Source organism: Rhamphochromis sp. 'chilingali', assembly GCF_963969265.1.
Source record: "Rhamphochromis sp. 'chilingali' genome assembly, chromosome: 21".
Classification (NCBI taxonomy): Eukaryota; Metazoa; Chordata; class Actinopteri; order Cichliformes; family Cichlidae; genus Rhamphochromis; species Rhamphochromis sp. 'chilingali'.
The window spans coordinates 2,811,763-2,833,374 of record NC_137949.1 but is presented as its reverse complement, the minus strand read 5'-3'; the positions used below and the strand labels follow the sequence as shown (position 1 = coordinate 2,833,374).

General features: G+C 43.8%; 1 protein-coding gene across 3 annotated transcripts in view; it reads right to left on the bottom strand.

Moving 5' to 3' along the window:
• Nucleotides 1–21,612, bottom strand: part of rragd (ras-related GTP binding D) — a 76,007-nt gene that overhangs the window by 36,953 nt on the left and 17,442 nt on the right. For all 3 annotated transcript variants that reach the window (XR_013970291.1, XM_080870964.1, XM_080870965.1), the window contains exon 3: nt 8,285–8,484. Coding sequence is in view for 2 of the 3 variants with exons in the window: in XM_080870964.1 (XP_080727090.1) it covers nt 8,285–8,484 (200 nt within the window). In the remaining variant the exon portion in view is untranslated. The remainder of the gene's footprint in view (nt 1–8,284; nt 8,485–21,612) is intronic.

Genomic DNA, 21,612 nt, shown 5'->3' with positions numbered 1-21,612 from the left:
GCTGTGTTTGGGATCATTGTCTTGCTGAAACGTCCACCCTCATTTCATCTTCATCATACTGCAGATGGCAGCAGATTTCTATCACTGTTCCAGGGCCAGTCTGTCAGTGAATACTATTATTCCTGTCAAACAATCTTTTTGTAGGTTCAGTGGTTCACTGCAGTGCCTGGTAAAGATACCATTTAACATTGCTTTCTTGCCAAGTTATCAGTTATGTGTAGACAAAACATTAATTTATACCTGGAGTTAGAAGATGTTTTGTGCTTGAATGATTCATATGTCAGTGTTAGGAGGTTTAACAAAAAAACATTCCTCTAAAAATGGGTGGATACACAGGGTTTCCAACTGCTTGTGTTCTGGTTCTATTCCTATATAAAAGGCATTGAAAAGCACCTGTTGTGGAAGTTTTCCATTAAGTAAAGCCTGCAGACAAGCGGTGAGCGGTAGCTAACATTCTTTAATCAAAACAAAGAACAGACAACCAAGCTTGATGGAGAGCCTGCATGATCGCGGGGGCAGACGGTCAGCAGAGTCTCCCTGAGCCTAGCATGGCTCTCAGTTAAATACCTTCTCCAGGAACAAAAGGCAGTACACAGCTGTTTCACACCTTAAGGTTCACACTCCCTTGCTACTCGATATATCGAGTTTTTTTAAAAAAGATCTATATATTTTTATACGAGCTATAAGACAATATCGTTTATATCGATATAGTATATGTTACGTTATAATTATACTTGTGGAGCCGCAAGTTTGCCTCTCTTTCGTCCACTTTTGTCTCTACGCAACGTTACTGGGCCTCTGAACACAACTCCCCCTCCCCCATAGCTTCACCTGCAGGCAACACCAAGATGGACACGGCAAATCTCTGTTAACGAGTTACCGCGGATCGCTCCGTGCATGGGGCTGGACGGCGTCAACGTGTTAGCGCGCTAACCGCGCTAACGACATGCAGGGGCTGCACAGCCTAAAATCCTTTTATTTTCTCAAAAATCGACAGTGCGCCTTATGTATGAATTCTGGTTGTGCTTACTTTCCGCGAACTGATTTTATGTGGTACACGGCGCTCAGCAATCTGTCAAAAAATGTTTTAGTACGACTTTGCTAAGCTACGGAGCTGCACCGCTTGATAGATTGTCGGCGCATTACGACTACCGTGGTCTGGAGCCTCGCGGAGCAATACGTACTGTGCTTCAACGTAATATTACCGTATTGTGTGTGTATAAGGACCATAAATGGCACCTATTAAGAGACATGGTTACGGAGCGGATTTCAAACTCCAGGCTGTCAGTCACCCAGTAGAACTTGGGAATAGAGCAGCTCTGAAATCTGTCTGTCTTTGTTATCATGCTCAGCATCTTTTAGTTTACATTTTGACTCCACAATTGTGAGCTTTTTGTTATGCACAAAAACAACATTGTTTGTTTTTGTGCATAACAGATGTACCTGTGTGACATCTGGGACACAGCTTTGACTAAGAACTCTTTTTTTTCTTACCTAAAATATCAAGATATATATCGTATATTGCCATCCAGCTAAAAAATATCAAGATTTGAATTTTGGGTCATATTGCCCAGTCCTACTTGCTACCTCCCAGAGTCGTCGAATAGACAAAAGATTCTTCCTGTGGAGTTGTCTGCTTCCCCCCAACTTCCTTACCGGACCCCCCACCATCTGTCTAACTGCATGAGTGTGAGACATGCTAAAATTCAGTGGCACTAAGGCATTAAACAATAAAATAATGTGAATAATACATAAATACAAGAAATTCTTATACACACCATTGTCACTTTGCAGTTAAATATACTATGCTACACTAACTATGGCGGAATATGTCTAATATGGAGGAATTTCTGAATTTACAAATCTGAGGTTGTGGATAGACTGAAACTCCTGGACCCTGACATCTCCACTGAGAAGGAATTGAATGGTGTATGAGACACATTCAAAAGCATACTATAAATAATTGACTTCTCTTTGAACTGGAAGACAGTGGCATTGCCACAACAGAGGAAAAAGTCTTAAACTAGGAAAAACCTCCCTATTTGGATGCAAGGGAGGATTTAGATGCTGTGAGTCTTGCTTGCTCTGAGGAGAGATTCATTATGGCAGCGTACTGTCACTGAGAGAAAAGCTGAACTATCGATAATTTCTACAAGACAGTGCTGGATTTTTTTGTAGAGTTTTTGAAGTTTACTATATCGCAGTGGTTCCCAAAGTGGGGGGCGCACAGCCATTGCAGGGGGCCGTGGTATGAATAAAAAAAAAGACAAATAGTAGTGGTAGCTGCTTCTACACTGCTAGCATAATGGACAGGTTTTTGACAGGGCTCCCACACAAACACAAAGTGGAAGATGAAGCATCGCCAAATATGCTTCCAAACCAACTTCCTTCCAAGCCAAAGACTAGAAAATATAATGAAGCACACCTTGCCTTTGGCTTCACCTGCACAACAATGGGTAATGAAGGCACAAAGTTTTCTTTGTTAAGATGATCCCACACTGCTTGATGATGAGTTTCAGGCTCTGAGCAGACCAATCCATGACTGATAAAGTTCCAAGGTTCAAGGTACAAGGTTCTTTATTTGTCACATGCATAGTTATACAAGTATAACACACAGTGAAATGTAGCCTGACACGCTCCTCGACATGTGCAAAAGTTGGGGGGGGGGGGGGGGGGGGGGGGGGGGTGTAGAGGAAGAACATTATATATATCTACATATAGTATATACACTGGGTGAATGTGCAGTAGTAGCAGCAAGCAGGTGAATTCTGTACATTAATATGAATAGATATCTGACTATTTTACAGGATAGACAATATAAACATATTTAAAATTAAAGGAATTTGAAATGTACATTGTGCCTGGGTTTAGAGTGTTTGGAAGAGAGTCCTGTCTCAGTCAATTATAGATGATGTGAGAGGGCGGGTGTGTGTGTTTAGGGCACGGATGGCTTGGGGATAGAAGCTCCTCTTGAGTCTCTCTGTCCTTGCCCGGAGGATGCGGAACCTTCTACCAGATTGCAGAAGTTGGAACAGTTTGTTGCCAGGATGGGACGGGTCCTTCAGTATCTGCGCTGCTCTAGTCCGGCATCTCCTGGTGTAGGTGTCCTGAAGCGGGGGGAGAGCAATCCTGCAGCAGCGTTCTGCTGTACGGATCACTCTCTGGAGAGCTTTTTGGTCCTTCACACAGCTGTTCCCAAACCACGATGTCATGTTCTGTGTGAGGATGCTCTCCACAGCGCCTGTATAGAAAATCCTGAGGATCTTTGGAGAGACCCTGAACTTCCTCAGTTGTCGTAGGTGATACAGGCGCTGCCTAGCCTTTTTGGTCTGGACCTGAATGTGGGCAGCCCATGTCAGGTCTGAGGAGATGTGGACACCAAGATACTTGAAGGACTGCACCCTCTCCACTGGAGCTCCATTGATGATAATGGGCTTGTAGTCTCTGTGCTGACCCCTTCTGAAGTCCACCACCAGCTCCTTGGTCTTGCTGACGTTCAGCTGGAGGTGGTTGTCCTGGCACCACGATGCCAGATTCTTCACTTCGTCCATGTAGGCCGCCTCATCGTTGTTGGAGATGGCACCCAACACCACTGTGTCGTCAGCAAACTTCACAATGGTGTTGGAGCCATGGGTGGCCACACAGTCTGAAGTGTAGAGGGAGTAGAGCAGTGGCGAGAGGACACATCCCTGAGGTGCTCCTGTGTTGATGGTGATGCTGTTGGAGAAGCACCTGCCCACCCTCACCACCTGAGTTCTGCCAGTGAGGAAGTCCAACACCCATGCACACAGACGGCTGTTAAGTCCCAGTTCCCTCAGCTTTGTGAACAGTCTGCAGGGCACTATTGTGTTAAACGCTGAACTGTAATCAACAAACAGCATTCGCACATAGTTACCCTGTTTCTTGTCCACGTGGCTGAGAGTGGTGTGTAGGACGTGGGCGATGGCATCCTCTGTGGATCTGTTGGATCTGTAGGCGAACTGCAGCGGATCTGTGGTGTCTGGGATGGAGGAGGAGATGATGTTCTTCAGCAGCCTCTCAAACACCTTCATTACTACTGAGGTCAGTGCAACTGGCCGGTAATCGTTCAGGGATGAGGGTTTGCTGTTCTTGGGCACAGGGATGATGGTGGATCTTTTGAAGCATGTGGGGACCACAGACTTCGCCAGGGACTCGTTGAAGATGTAAGTGAACACACCTGCTAGCTGGTCAGCACAGCAGCGCAGCAGACGGCCGGTGATGCCGTCTGGCCCCGCCGCTTTCCTTGTGTTCACTCTCCTCAGTGCCGCTCGGACGTCATGCTCCGCGATGCTGGTCACCGGTCTCTCGCTGATGGCGTCACTGTCCTCGGTAGTCAGGCAGTAGATAGCATTAGCCGCCTGGCTAACCTCGAAACGGGCGTAGAACCGATTCAGCTCGTTGGTGAATGCAGAGTCGGCGTTGATCGGCGCAGTGTCCCTGGCTTTGTAGTCCGTAATGGTGCGTAGTCCGTGCCACATACTCCGTGTGTCGCCCTGGTGGAAGCGGGACTCCACACGTTCCCGGTACCGGCGTTTGGCATCTCTCACCGCGCGCCGCACGCCATATGAGGCCGCTTTGTAGGCGCTCATATCGCCAGTGGCGAGACCCGCGTTGTAGGAGGCGGTCCTGGCGTTTACTGCAGTGCGGATCGATCTGTCCATCCACGGTTTCTGGTTTGGGAATGTGGTGACTCTCGCAGTGGGGATAATCTCCTCCGCTAGCATGTTGACGAAGCATACTGCTACTTCCGTAAACTCGTTGATGTCGACTGCGCATGCTCTGAACATGTCCCAGTCTACGTCGTTGAGTGCGTCCTGTAGCGTAGCTTCTGATTGGGCAGTCCACCGTTTTACCTCCCTCATAGTTACTTCTTCCCTCCGTATGCTTTGTTTATACTGGGGAATGAGGAAGATGGCGTTGTGGTCAGACTTCCCAAAAGCCGGGTGTGAGACAGCTTTGTAGCCCTGCTTGTATGGCGTGTAGCAGTGATCCAAAATCCGATCCCCTCTCGTTGGACACGAGACTGTGTGTTTTTCTATCTGGGTATGCTTTTACTGCATTGGCAGTGTGTTTGAGATCACTGTCACACTGAAAAATGAAGCTGTTATCACTTAGATGCTTTGAAGATGATGTAGCATTGTGGATCAACATCTGATGGAACTTTTCTGTGTTCATAGTTCCATAATTATTGAAAAGATCCCCAACACCACTGGCTGAAATGCAGCTCCACAACAGAGGGCCCATTGTCTTTTAGGGAATTTTTATAAACCTGTAGTTTGCTTACTCTGGTCTGAAACAGTTAAGTTGTAAACTTGTAGCTTTTCCCTGTAATTCAGTTGATTTTCACACAGAAAAATCCAATTGAACTCCAAACAAACTGTAAGGAGTCTAAATTCCACCTGGACACCAGCTCTTTTACCTCTCCTCCTCCGTGATTTGCGTGGACCCAAAAGGGTGCTGTTGGCGACATCTGTCAAAAATCCAGACACCGGCGGCGGAGGAGGGAAGAAGCCATTGTATGAAGGAGCGATATCCAGGCCCACCATAGAGGAGCGAATAGATAGTAGTGTCAGACGATCATAGACTAGGGCAGGCAATACATCAGAGACAAAAACGGAGAGCAGGACAGTCAGAAACAGCAGCATAACAGAGCGAGGGAAACTGCAGCCAGCAGCAGCAAGGCCGAACACAGGCGCCATCATACCGGAGATGGTATGGTAAATTTACAACCTACACCTGATTTTTGGGTCGGCTCAAGGCGGAATCATGTTCACACTGTAAACTAACCACCCTGGAGTTCGTTATGAACTGGGCTGAGACCACCAACTCCAAAGCATAATGGGGTGGTTTTTTTCTCTTTGGTTGACACCTAAGTTTTATTACTCTGCTCACATCTGCTTAAGTGAACCGCACTGTGACCAACACATACATAGTATCACAGGGTTTGTGGCATTTTGTTTTCAGTGATTTTAGTTTTCAGACTGCTGTGCAGTTTTTCACCTGTCTTGTTCCCAACAATCTCCTGATATAAGGAAAAACTGATTATTCAATCAGCCCCAGCTGCCATGCCAGCCTCCCTGGCACCAGCCCTGAACCAACTGAAAAACTGCTCCTCTGCAGCAGAGCCGGAGACCACAACCCGCCACATACCCCACTGCCCAACTTAGGCCGGGGACACAACCAGATGAGCTTACTCCCTCACCCCCGCGAGCAGGAGAGGAAATCAGCCACGACTATCTGCACCCCTCGCCTATGGACCAACTTGAACTTAAATAGCCAGAGAGCCAAATACCACTGAGTGACCCAGGCATCGGTATTCTTCATGCGGTGGAGCCATTGCAGGGGGCATGGTCGGAACAGAGGATGAATGAGCGTCCCAGGAGGCAATAACGAAGAGGGTCGACTGCCTGCAAGATTGCTAGACTGTTCTTCTCCACTGTGCTGTATCGGGACTTCCTCTTCCGGCTGACGAACACAATAGGGTGGTCGATCTCACTTACCTGCTGTGACAAAACGGCCCCCAACCCTCTGTTCAAGGCATCCATCAGCAGAATGAAAGGGAGGGAGGGAAAGTTAGGAGCACGGGGCAGGGGTTCCCCAAAGAGAGCATGCCTGGCACCGCGCCATTCACTGGACCAAATCTAGGACACCCTTTCAGGCAAGGTCAGTTAAAGGGCTTGTTTTTTCCGTGAAGTCAAGCGCAAACTGGAGGTAGTAAAATGGTAAATGGCCTGTATTTGTATAGTGCTTTACTTAGTCCCTATGGACCCCAACGCGCTTTACACTACATTCAGTCATCCACCCATTCACACACTGGTGACGGCAAGCTGCATTGTAGCCACAGCTGCCCTGGGGCACACCGACAGAAGCTGCTGACACTGGCGCCACCGGGCCCTCTGACCACCACCAGTAGGCAACGGGTGAAGTGTTTTGCCCAAGGACACAACACCCGAGACTGTCGGAGCCGGGGCTTGAACCGGCAACCTTCCAATTACAAGACAAACTGCCAACTCTTGAGCCACAATTGCCCCGTCTTATCTGTTTGGGGGGTTCGTTTGGACGGTGGGAGACAGACTTTTTGAGGTTGGCTATGACTCCAGCACCGTAGCCACTCAACTAAATATCATCCGCCCAGATGTCGCTGTTGATCATCAAGTAAGCAGCAGTATATGCAGCATGTGGACGCAAGAGCCAGTCCATGAGGTTATGGAAGGTGGCTGTGGTTCTGAACAAGCCAAGCGGAAGTATGACAAAATGCTACAAACCGTACATAGTGGAGAAGGCAGTTTTTTCTTAGATTCAGGGTGGCAACATTAAATTTCATTTTTAGATGGGTTTTAGACCTTCCTCACGGTTTTCTTTAATTACATCCATACCGTATTGAGTACCTGGTCAGTCCAGGACTACCTGCCTGATGCCCTCAAAACTGAGGAAGGAAGAAGTAGATCACTACCCGAGCCTCCCCAGAAAGCAGAGGCAACAGGCCGAGTGACCATTTTTCTTCCAAGCCACAAGTACACTTCCAGCGTGGCTTAGAAGACTTCCAGGATCATGCGTGGGTCATCTCCCTCCTCAAACCCAGGGCTGGTGGGTGTTGTGACAGTGACAGTTGAGTTCGTTGCAAAAATACTTTCATTCCTATACAAATCTAATGGACCTCGGTCAACACTCTGCTATTGAGATTATGTTTTCAGTCACTCTTTTCAGATCATTACAGTTTCAGAAAGGAGGATTATCTAGGATATCACTAGCTAATGACTAGTGATTAACAAGTTGTTAGAAGCATGCAGTTTTACAGCCAAACTCATGATGCCAAAATTGCAACTTACTTCTGATTTAACCCTTTTAGCACTTAAATGCACCTCTCCATTGATTAGTGAGCAATAATCGAAATAGCAAGGTGTTTTGCTTTACCAACATGTAATATCTAGCACTGTCACAGATTTACATAAACATCATAAGCACAAAATGACCGTTAATTAATTCTGTGGCTTTTAAATATGTACACAACAACTGAACTAATATACAAAAAAGAAAAGATTGAAAGTTGAAAGAGGTGTTTAAAAGGGGAAAGAACTATTAATTAACTGAATTGAATCATGAATGAACAAGTACCCAATAATGCAGCCAATATCCAAATATTTTATGAAAGACCTTCAAAAAAGTACTGTTGCTTAATACCACTTTTTAAAAAAATCTATGCATATAATTAATCCAAACCTCAAACTCAAAATCCCTTTATAAGCTTTAGTTGATGCACAACCTTAGATGTATCTGCTCCAGACCTGCATCTGTGAGGTCAGTGTTGGTTCGTTTGTGGATATCCCTCTGCTTCTCGATCTTGTGGTCATCAGACAAGCCATCCACTTTGTGAATGAACACTTCAAAGCTGATATCTGGGTTTACTTTGTAAGCCCTGGTCACTGTGAGATGCAGTCTACTCAGAGCTTCCACATAGTCATCCTGTCATGAAAAGAGAAATTCCTTTTAGTCTAAGCTCTTACAAACTGTTCATCAAAAAGCAAGAAGTAGACTAAATTTTAACTTGATTTTAAACCCCTTGAACTAAGCATGACACTTCAATCCCAGTAGTTGAAAAAGGTAAGTCCTGTACCAAAATAAAACAAACAGCCCCAATAAACAAGAATTTAGAACACAAAATGTTTTTTACTTGAGCTAAACACTGCACCAGCATTACAGCCGAATTGGATTTTCTTGTTTCTTAGTACAAGGATACCTCAATTTTGCAAAGGTTAAGTATCTAGGAATCTAGGAAAAAAAGCAAGATATATGACTGCCACGGTGGGCTGTGCGTGTATGTGTGCATGCGCCTTAAGTCCTCCCACCTTGCCACACCTCCATTTATATTCCCCTTCTCCTTTTCTCTCCTACTGATCTCCATGAACTAACTTCAAGCCATCACACAAACATGTCAGTTAAAGCCCATCCACAAAAGTCTGTTAAAAAAATCACCATTAAAACTTAAGTATTAAAAATGATTTAGGGTTCATCATAGCACAGAAACAGAACTAGTGAAGGTTACTAGTGATCAATGTTCCCTCTAATTTTTCATGTGTCTGAGCGAACACAAAAACTCCCTGAGCGGTCCCTTGGACCACTGTGAGCAACATTAGACGTGTGCACTGTGGTCACGCCAGCATCCAATCCATCCAAGTTACCTGGTTTATTAAAATAACAAAATTACAGCATTTATGTTAGACTACTTTTAATTAACTGCTTTAGCCCACTTACAATGAAAATTTTAAAAAATCTTGTTCATGACCTGTGTAGTATGTTAACACTATTGGAAGTAACTTGAACTCCAATTTTGAAAACAAAACTTTAGCTTTTATAAAGCTCTGACTTGTATTATGAGTATGAGTCTGTGGTCTGGGAGAGAGTCCTGTAACTATCTGTCTGCAAAATACAGTATATAATGACCAATGTTGGGTAATTAATTATATTGTTACTTCTTCAAAAAAGTAACAGAGTTATGCAAACAACAACATTTTTTACAGCTGTTTACCTAGAAATGCAGCCAAGGTGGGGTTTTTTTTTTTAAACTTTTATTGCCAAAAATAACAAGGCAGTTCACATCAACAACATGACCCGAGACCAAATCTGCAGTATATAATGGTGCGGGATATTCAAAAACTTAATTTAAAAGGAAAAACATATATACACATATACATATTAGAGATGGCACGATACCACTTTTTTATGTCCGATACCGATATCATAAATTTGGATATCTGCCGATACCGATATGAATCCGATATAGTGTTTTTTAATCAACAAAACTGTTTTTTTAAATATCTTGCTGCATTTTGTATAAGTTCATAACTCAAGTTTAAAACAACAACTACACTAAAGCTATTCTGTTATACCTGTATGTAAAAAAAATAAATTTCATAGTTCAGCAATACTGATCAATCTAATAAACTTAAACCTACACCATCCTCCCTATTCTGGTATTTTAAAGAGTACTTAGCGTAAATATTAAGCAACCTAACTAATAGGGTTCCAACTCCCAGCAACAACAAAAATAAATAAATAAAAAATAGGGAACCACCCCTCACGCTCCACCTCATGATGCTTAATCGACGTAATCAACCTTAATTTGATGCAGTGTGAAAAAAAAATGCACAGAAATCAATTATTTTTCAATATATTAAAATATTAAATAGATTCAACATCTTTCTTCAACAGAATTGCAGACTGCACAGATGGTACATTCCCAAAGGAAAAAGTACTATAGTTTACTAGGGTATATTCGACTTAACAGTCACTATATACAGTAATTGATTTCTATTCATTTTACATCAAATTAAAACTTTGGGTGTCAGATAATTATTTATTAAAAGCTAGACATTTTAAATGAGAATAAGAAAGAAAAGTATGTCTTTGTGCCCCCTTTTCCCTATTAATGCCCTATCGGCCCCCCTGGCTAAACTTTGCTAGATCCGCCCCTGCACAGTTACCAGCGTCAGCTACGTAGAAAAAGATCCTGGTGTAGAAAGTAATACTAAATAAATTCTAACAACAGCTTATCAAGCTTAAATGTGCTGCTGTTGTTTATCCACTGGTTTCCTCTTTCTGGTGCAAAGTGGGCCAAAAACAAACAAGAGAGACGGACTCGCGACAGAAAAGCCGATCAGCAGTTTCATGATTGAAGTAGCAGCAAGAAGAGGCAGTTGCTCCATATATCGTTTGTTAAGCTTAACGCAGGAATGCTTTACAAACATTCAGAGATGAACTTACACACTTGCTTTACTTCTCTCAGGGATAACTTTGTCGGAGATGAAATGCCGGGTTGCTAGCGAAGCTCCAAATGCTATCCAGACCACCAAGAGGTCCCGCATGCCACAGCCGCTCTATCACGTGATGCATACATCAAACATCAGGCATGCTTTCAGAGCGACACCCCTCCCCCACCTGGCTGGATCTGACCACCTCTGCATGTCCCTCACCCCCACCTACACCCCCTGCTGAGAAAAACAAAGCCCCAGACAAAGACAATAAAAACCTGGCCTGAAGGAGCCCTCTCTCAACTGCAGGACTGCTTCTCAACAACTGTATGGGATTTATTCTCCAGCCACAACCTCCAGGAGTACACGGACACTGTACTCTCGTACATCAGGAACTGTGTTGACAATGTCACCGTCAACAAAAGGGTCAGGGTGTTTCCAAATCAGAAACCCTGGATGAATAGCGAAGTGCAATCCCTCCTAAAAAGCCGCAACACTGCCTTCAAGTCAGGGGACAGGGCTGCGTATAGGGCAGCCAGGGCAGACCTGAGTAGAGGCATCAGGAAAGCTAAGGCTGCCTATAGAAGAAGGATTGAAGATCATTTTGCTGACAACGACCCCAGAAAAATGTGGCAGGGGATCAATCACATTACCAACTACAGAAGCAATAACCAGGCGACATCTAGGACTGATGCCTCGCTGGCTGAGGATCTAAACCGTTTCTTCGCCCACTTTGAGACGACCAAGCCCTCAGCTGCCACACCACTTCCACCCGCCCCCAGCACTGGCACACTAACACTTAGGGAGCACCAAGTGAGGTGTGTTCTAAGGTCAGTGAATCCCAGGAAGGCGGCAGGTCCTGATGGAATACATGGAAAGGTTCTCAGAGCATGTGCTGACGAACTGAGTCTTCACTAAAATCTTCAACCTTTCCTTGTCATCAAACACCGTCCCGCCCTGCCTCAAAACCTCCACCATCATCCCCATCGCCAAGAAGACAGCTGTGTCCAGCCCAAATGACTACAGGCCTGTTGCACTTACGCCTGTAGTGATGAAGTGCTTTGAGAGACTGGTCTGTCAGCACATCAGGGCCGGTCTGCCTCCCACTCTGGACCCCCACCAATTTGCCTACAGGACAAATCGATCCACCGAGGACGCTATCACCATAGCTTATTTCCACAGCGCAGTGCTGAGTCACCTGGAGCACAGAGGAAGCTATGTGAGAATGCTCTTCCTGGACTTTAGCTCAGCATTCACCCATATCATCCCGGAGATCCTGGTCCAGAAACTGTCTCACCTGGGACTCTCCACCCCCATCTGCCTCTGGATCAAGGACTTCCTGACAAATAGACCACAGTCTGTCAGACTCGGACCCCACCGGTCCAGCACCATCACACTCAGCACCGGGTCTCCACAAGGATGTGTTTTGAGTCCCCTCCTGTTTACGCTCTACACATCCGACTGCTCCCCTACCCATCTCTCAAACACCATCATAAAGTTCGCGGATGACACCACAGTGGTTGGACTCATCTCAAGGGGGGATGAGTCGGACTACAGAGATGAGGTCAACAGACTGACTGAGTGGTGTTCAGTTAACAACCTCCAACTGAACACCACAAAAACTAAAGAACTTATCTTGGACTTCAGGAAGGGCAGAGCAGACCCGGCCCCACTCTACATCCACGGGAACTGTGTGGAGAGGGTACACTCCATGAGGTTTCTGGGCATGCACATCTCTGATGACCTCTCCTGGACTGCAAATACCACGGCGGTGGTTAAAAAGGCCCAGCAGCGTCTCCAATTTCTGAGAGTGCTCAGGAGGAACAACCTGGAGGAGAGGCTGCTGGTGACATTTTACAGAGCCACCATAGAGAGCATCCTAACGTACAGCATAACAACATGGTATGCAGGGTGCTCAGCTGCGGACAGGAAAGATCACTGGCTGCTCTCTGCCCAGCCTGGAGGTCACTGCAAACTCTCAGTACCTCAGCAGAGCTGGCAATATCATCAAGGACCACTCTCACCCCAGCAACCAACTGTTTGAACTATTACCGTCAGGCCGACGGTACAGGTCACATAAAACCAGGACAAACAGATTCAGGGATAGCTTCTTTCCCAGAGCTATCACCGTAGTAAAGAAGCACAAAAACAATTGAACCTATTCCATACCGTCACGGTCATTATATTATGCTGCTATTCATACTGTCATTATATTAATGCTGCATCCTGTATATATTGTACATACTATTGTTTGAGTACTCACGATTGTTTTTTTGTACTTTTTATATTTTACATTTATATTTATTATTGAAACTTGCACCAAGGGAGTGGCACTCCAATTTCGTTGTACTCTGTACAATGACAATAAAGGCTATTCTATTCTTAAAAAAAAAAAAAACTAAAAAAAAACTGTGGGTGTTTCTGGTTTGAGACAGTGAATTGTTATCATTTTTCTTTATCTATTTTTAAATAGAAAGGTTTTCAGTGGAGTTCTAAAAAACCTTAATTTAACCTTCCAGTCAAATTCCTTCCACATTTGACTACCCGCCCCTCTGTGGCAGCCACAGCAGACACTCTCCCATGTGACATCATCCAAAATTATATTGAGTTCCATTTCCCATTGTTGTTTTATATGATAGGTATTATCAGACATGTCAATCAGCAGTTTCGGGTAGATCAAAGACACTTGGTTTTTCAATGTACCCGACTTTTCAAGCAGTTTTATAAAATGGTTTTCTAAGCCGATTAGTTCTCTTCTAATATTGTCCCAATCTTTATGCTTTGTAATGTAGTCCATTAACTGTAAGTATCTAAAATGGTCCCCTGGGGATAAAGCATATTTAGCCCTTAGCCGAGCAAAACTTTTAAGAGTATTCTTTTTTTTTATGTCTCAAACTTTATTAGATTTTAATATAAAAAAAAAAAAAAAAAAAAGATAACAGAATGGACATTCCCAGTAACAACAACAGAACAAATTGAGAATCAATGAGAAATAAAAAGTGTAATCCGATCCATTAAATATCAAAAAAGCACCTCACAAAACTGGCGACACGGCGTAACTCGGCTCATAACCGTAGCACGTTGGAGCAGTGTGGTCACGTGATAGAGCGGCTGTGTGTATTTGTAGCCTCGCTACCAAACCAGCATTTCATCTCTGAGGAAGTCATCCCAGAGAGAAGTAAAGCAAGTGTGCAAGTTCATCTCTGAATGTTTGTAAAGCATTCCCGCGTTAAACTTAACAACCGATATATGGAGCGACTGTCTCTCTCCTGCTGCTAATTCAATCATGAAACTGCTTAATGATCAGCTGATCGGCTTTTCTGCCGTGAGTCCGTCTCTCTTGTTTGTTTTTGGCCCACTTTGCACCAGAAAGAGGAAACCAGCGGCTGAACAACAGCAGCACGTTTAACCTTGATAAGCTGTTGTTAGAATTTATTTAATATTACTTTCTAGACCAGGATCCTTTTCTACGCAGCTGACGGCTGTAACTGTGCAGGGGCGGATCTAGCAAAGTTTAGCCAGGGGGGCCGATAGGGCACGAACAGGGAAAAGGGGGCACAAAGACATACTTTTCTTTCTTATTCTCATTTAAAATGTCTAGCTTTAAATAAATGATTATTTGAATCTTACACCCAAAGTTTTAATCTTATGTAAAATCCAAACCAAACTTTGTTCTAGTTTAATGCTTATAATAGAATTTAACAAACACTGAGAATGGACACAGTACAATAGATCCCCTAAGGGTATGAACTCACCGCTCCACCTTGTGTCAATTTCAGTTTAGAGAAGAGGTCCAAGTTAACCTCCAGAATAGTCCTTAATACGAAAATAAAACGAGCACGTAATAATCATCATTTGTATCTCTCTCTAAACATAATCAAAACTCAATTAATAAAACCAGGAGCCACGAGCTGTTCCAGTACTTCGGGGTCCAGGAAAAAAAAAAAAAACAAAACAAAAAACACAGGAGAATATTACTACCCAGAAAATAAACAGAACCGACAGGTAAAAGAAGAAACAGAACAACAAAAAAAGGACAAAAACAAACAAGCAAACAAACCGGTTTTACACCATGGAGTGAATGAAAGTCATTGCTTTTTTATGGTCCTCGAAGTGACAGGATCCCTGAGGAGCTTTCACAACAAGCACTGCTGGATAGAACAAGGAGAAACCAATACGTTTGTTGTGCAGAAGCTTCTTGCACTCATTAACAGTGTTGGTCAAGTTACTTGAAAAAAGTAATCAGTAACTAATTACCGATTACTTCCCCAAAAAGTAATCCCATTACTTTACTGATTACTTATTTTCAAAAGTAATTAATTACTTAGTTACTTTTTAAAAACACGATTTACAACCTGAATAGGTGATAAAGTGATAGATCTTTCAGCCCAATTCTACTTTTTCTGCATAATCCATCATACAAAATGTAATCAAATGGAAAAGTCTCTTTTTAAAACTTGTTTTATTAGTTTTAATCTTTTAACTTTATGCATCAAGCAAAAATTTAATTATATGCAACATTCTCTGACTGGAAGAAATTTGTTTAACATTTAAACTTATTTTCTGCACATTATAGCACATAAAATATATTTTTTGTGTGTGTTTACACTCACTCTTTCAAATAGATGCAAGTAAAACACAGCAGAAAATAAATAACATCAAAGACTCAGCGGTCCTGTTGCTCTATTTTCACCTGTAAAGCAGGAGTGGCGTAGACGGAGGTTTACCCTGGTGCAGGTGTGCAGCGGTCAGTTGAAGAATCCGCGAGTTTCTCTGTGAGTTTCCCATTACGTGGTAGCGCACTCCCAGTGCTTGCTTGGAAGTGTAGGGGTTTTTTTCGCTGTAAAAAGAAGTTTTCTTCCCACGCACAGCGGACACTAATGTTTTTGTCACTTTTTATGGAATCAAACTCAAAATAAGGTCAGTACTTCCACGCTTTAAACACTGCACGCATAGATACCCACTGCGTTTCTGAATCATGAATAATCCAGACAGCCATTGATTTTAATTGAGCTGCCCAATAGTACATTCTGAAGTTAGGCAACTTGAGGCCCCCTTTTTCTTTTCCAGACATTAAGATTTTGACTCTGACCCTTGGTCGTTTATTCTGCCAGATAAATTTAGATGTAATGCTTTCTAATAATTTGAATGCAGACTGTGGGATCAAAATGGGTAGGTTCTGAAATAGGAATAGTAGGCGTGGAAGAATATTCATCCTTATACATTCAATCCTCCCCATAAAAGTGAGTGGGAGTAGGTTCCATCTGTCCAAGTCCCCCTTAATCTCCTTGAACATCCGATCATAATTGAGTGCAAGTAACTGATTGGTTTTAGGAGTAATAATTACCCCCAAGTATCTGAAGCCCTGTTTGGAGTGTCTAAAAGATACAAGATGATCTAGCTGTGTGGGCCAGTTGCCAACAATCATTAACGCCTCAGATTTATTTGTATTTATTTTATAACCCGACACTGTACCATAATCTCTAAGGTTGCTCAGAAGGGCCGGGACAGAGGTGACCGGATTCTCTAAAAATAGCAGAATATCATCTGCGAAAAGTGACAGCTTATGTTGTGTATTGGTTTCATCTCTAATTCCTTGTAGGAGAGGGTTGGATTTTTATATAGTGTTTGGACCCATGAGATAAAAGTCTCATTGAAGCCCATGTGCCTGAGAATCTGTTGCAGGAAGTCCCAATCTACCCGGTCAAAGGCCTTTTCCGCATCCAGGCTCAAGAACATTGATGAGGTGTCCCTTTCCTGTGCCATAATCTGAAGATTGAGGGCCCTTCTAACATTATCTGAACCTTGCCTATGGGAAATAAAACCTGTTTGGTCAGGTTTCACTATTTTTTTTATGTTTTTGGATTCTATTTGCAATAATGGCTGTAAGAATTTTTAAATCAACACAAAGCAAGCTGATAGGGCGATAAGACATGCATAAAGTCCGGTCCTTGCTTTCTTTATGGATGACACTAATAATAGCTTCAGACCATGACTGGGGGGGATCACCTTTAAATAATGCATAATTATAAACTTTGCATAACAATGGTGTTAGCTCTTTTTCAAAAAAATTGTAATACTCCCCAGGCAGTCCATCCACTCCGTGAGACTTGTTGTTTTTCACTTTTCCAATACTGTCTTTTATTTCTTCAATGGTGATTGAATTTGTTATTAGTTCAGCCTCTTCCTGAGACAGTTTACTAAGATTGATCAGGTTAAGAAATTGTTCAATCTTTTCAATCTTATTTGGGACATTTTCTTCTTTATATAATTCCTGGTAATACAGAGAAAATGCTTTTGCAACTTCGTTAGGTTGGCACACTATTTTTCCGGAGTGTGGATATTTGATTTTATGAACAACCCTACTTGATTGCTCTTTACGCAGCTGAAATGCCAGCAGTCGGCTTTTTCCTCTGCTCTTTCAATGAGTTCAAAGTCCCAGTGTCTTTAGTTACCTCATAAACTTTTTCTAATTTCTTAATTTTGTTTTCTAGTTCTGTTTGTTCTGCTGGTCTCTCTTTTTTCAGTCTTGATGAAACTGCTATAATTATCTGTCAAATAACTTTTGGCACTCTCCCACAAGATTGAAGGGGACACCTCATTATTATCATTGAATTGAATATATTCAGTCAGACTCTTCTGAAGTTCTTGTCGAGTTGTTTCATTATTCAAGATAGATACATTGGCTCTCAATATTTAAAATGATTGTTTGGATTCATTCTTAATTTCATACAAACTGGGGCGTGATCAGAGATAGTGATTGCTTCTATGCTACACTGTCTAGTCCTATAAAGGTCCGTCCTAGGCATTAAAAACATGTCTATCCTTGAATGGCTGCAATGTATATGTGAATAGAAAGTAAAATCTTTTTCTTGGGGGTGCAACTGGCGCCACACATCCACTAGGCCCAATTCCTTAATCATTGTATTTAAACTACAAGATTTTGAGGTTCCGGTGATGTCACCCCACCGAATGGCAACTTAACGGGTAGCTCTCTCTCATAATTAATTCTTTCCCCCCGTAAAGCATCTAAATTACTAAAAATCTTTCGACATACAGTAAAGGTATACGCGGGGTGAACATCGGGAAAAGAGACAAGCAGAAAGGGTCGGCAGAGGAACGTACAAATGAAGGGCTTCCTGCAGCAGTGTCACCACCTCGATACGAAGCTAATGCTATGGCTAGTGCGGAGGAAGATTCTGCTTTAACCACGATACTGGAAGAAATACGGGACTTTCAGAGAGAGTTCCAAGATTTCAAGTATGACCTGGTCAGAGTCAACAATAAGATAACCGAAGCAGAGACCCGTATTGCAAAAGTGGAAGACCAAGTGCAAAACACAGAAAAGGTGATGCTAAAGATGCTAAAAATCATCAGCGAGCAAGAAAATAAAATTGTGGACCAGGAAAGCTGGGCCCGGCGAAAGAATCTAAGGCTGTACAACGTACTCGAAGGAGCGGAGGGCTCCTCAATGCCAGCTTTCTTGGGAAAAATATTGAAGGAATGTGTCGATCTCCCCCAGGGCACAGAGCTTGGCATCGAGAGATCACATCGGGCCCTGGGAGCAGCGAGGAACCGAGAAGAAACTCCCCGCTCAATATTAATACGTTTTGCCTGCTTTACTACAAAGGAGGAAGTTTTGCGCAAAGCGTGGGCCAAGAGGACCGTCCTGTTGAACGGTCAGAGAGTATACTTTGACCAGGACTATGCTCCAGCCATCCTGCGGAAACATAAGGACTATGCTGAAGCTAAAAGGGCTTTGAAACAACAGAACATAAGATTTCAGACTCCCTATCCTTCTAAATTGAGGGTTTTCTATCAGGATGGAACTGTGCTCTACTCGACGGCGGAGGAGGCGACTGCGGATATGCGAACCAGGGGATTCCAGATCGCTAAAGTCACACTGAAGCAAACCCTAACCAAGCACTTGTCAAGTTCAGCGTGGGAGACGATGGGGATGTCGCAGCGGTGCGACTCAGAGGGGCACAGAGAAAGAGCCATTCGTGAGCAGTTTCAGATTTTTAGGAGGCGCTCCCCCTCCACTACAGGAGACCAATGAGGATATACTACTCTGTCAAAGTGGGTGAGACAATAGATACCTTCCCCTTACTAGATGAATAGTTAAGACTATCAGAGAGACGATGGAGAAATGCACCTTAAAGGCGAAATCAGGGGCCCTTATCCTTTAGCAAGGAGAGGCTTCCCCCTGCTGGTGGGACTTACACAACATATGTGCCAGGGTCTGATAGGAATGACCCCAACCTTGGAATCACGTTTTTCTTTTTTCTGTTTGGTTTTGAGCAGTTATTATTGTTCATTGTTCAGTTTCTCAGAGGGAGTTGACCAGTCAATAAGTTATACAAGTTCTGATACTTCATTTTATGAAAAATGAGTGCCACGACCTTCCCCAGTCCCCCAAACCCCTGACAGGCCATCACCCTCCTCCCCCTCCCTTTCTCCCTCCTCCCCACACCTGAAATTCACTGAGGAGATGATGGAGCGGGTCAATGCTGGGCTCAGATCTACCCCCCGTCCCAATCCCTTTTTGTCCCCCATAAACCCCCCACCAGAGCGGCCAAAGGTTCGCCATCGAGCCCCACCCTCAACAGAGCAATCGAAGTCACATTGCCCAGCCTCGCCCCCCTTAGTTCCTCTTCATGCCCTGTCTCCGCAGTCTGATGCGTGATGTGTGAAGGGTCCGGGCTGCGAGGATTATGGCAGTGATGACTTTTCCCAGGAGAAGCTGGGACCCTGTTTACTAGAAGGTTTTAAAATTTTTGTACTTTTAGGTGACAGGAGACATGTGGCCTGGTCAAAACACAGAGAGCTGCACTCTAAAAGATCTTTAAACATAGTAAACATACCTTGTGTGCCACAGACTGCTCCCAAACACGAGGGGACAAGTAATACCTCTAAAACACTTAAGTTGGCTTTATTAAACATTAGATCTCTAGCTGGGAAAACATTTTTAATTAATGATTTAATCACTGAGCACAGCCTTGATTTTATGTTTTTAACTGAAACTTGGTTGGACCAAAGTAACAGTGGAGCTGTTCTCATCGAGACGACCCCTCCTAACTACAGTTTTATCAGTGAGGTCAGGGCGAGCAGGAGAGGAGGAGGGGTTGCTGTCTTATTTAATGAATCATTTCAATGTAAGCAGCTATCTCCTGGAAGTTTTCAGTCTTTTGAATATGTGGCTTTACAGCTGAAGGCCCCATCCAAAGTTGTGTTTCTTAATGTTTACAGGCCTCCCAAATACTGCACAGACTTTTTTAATGACCTCAGTGAACTGCTGTCTGTGATCTGTGTTGATTTTGACTGTGTAATTATTGCTGGGGATTTTAACATTCATGTGGACAACCCTCAGGACAAAGGGACTAAAGACCTGAGTAACACTCTGGGCAACTTTGGGCTGACTCAGCATGTAACAGAGGCCACACATAATAGAGGACACACTCTTGACCTACTGATCTCCAAAGGCCTGAGCATTTCAAAGGTTACTGTGTCTGATGTGGGCCTGTCTGATCATTACTGTGTTTTCTTTGAAAGTAAAATCTCAGCCCACACAAATATATCAACAACAGTGATCACAAAACGGTGTATAACTGAACACAGTAGTGCAATTTTTAACCAGGTCTTCCCATTAACACCTGACCTGCCCAGAGGGTCAGTCAATGAGCTCGTATTTTGGCCCATTCCTCCATGCAGATCTTCTCGAGAGCAGTGATGTTTTGGGGCTGTCGCCGAGCAACACGGACTTTCAACTCCCGCCACAGATTTTCTATGGGGTTGAGGTCTGGAGACTGGCTAGGCCACTCTAGGACTTTCAAATGCTTCTTACAGAGCCACTCCTTTGTTGCCCGGGCGGTGTGTTTTGGATCATTGTCATGTTGGAAGACCCAGCCTCGTTTCATCTTCAAAGTTCTCACTGATGGAAGGAGGTTTTGGCTCAAAATCTCACGATACATGGCCCCATTCATTCTGTCCTTAACACGGATCAGTCGTCCTGTCCCCTTGGCAGAAAAACAGCCCCATAGCATGATGTTTCCACCTTCACAGTAGGTATGGTGTTCTTGGGATGCAACTCAGTATTCGTCTTCCTCCAAACACGACGAGTTGAGTTTATACCAAAAAGTTCTACTTTGGTTTCATCTGACCACATGACATTCTCCCAATCCTCTGCTGTATCATCCATGTGCTCTCTGGCAAACTTCAGACGGGCCTGGACATGCACTGGCTTCAGCAGCGGAACACGTCTGGCACTGCGGGATTTGATTCCCTGCCGTTGTAGTGTGTTACTGATGGTGACCTTTGTTACTTTGGTCCCAGCTCTCTGCAGGTCATTCACCAGGTCCCCCCGTGTGGTTCTGGGATCTTTGCTCACCGTTCTCATGATCATTTTGACCCCACGGGATGAGATCTTGCGTGGAGCCCCAGATCGAGGGAGCTTATCAGTGGTCTTGTATGTCTTCCATTTTCTGATGATTGCTCCCACAGTTGATTTGTTCACACCAAGCTGCTTGCCTATTGTAGATTCACTCTTCCCAGTCTGGTGCAGGTCTACAATACTTTTCCTGGTGTCCTTCGAAAGCTTGGCCATGGCGGAGTTTGGAGTCTGACTGTTTGAGGCTGTGGACAGGTGTCTTTCATACAGATGATGAGTTCAAACAGGTGCCATTCATACAGGTAACGAGTGGGGGACAGAAAAGCGTCTTACAGAAGACGTTACAGGTCTGTGAGAGCCAGAGATTTTCCATGTTTGAGGTGACCAAATACTTATTTTCCACCCTAATTTACGAATAAATTCTTTACAAATCCTACCATGTGGATTCATGGATTT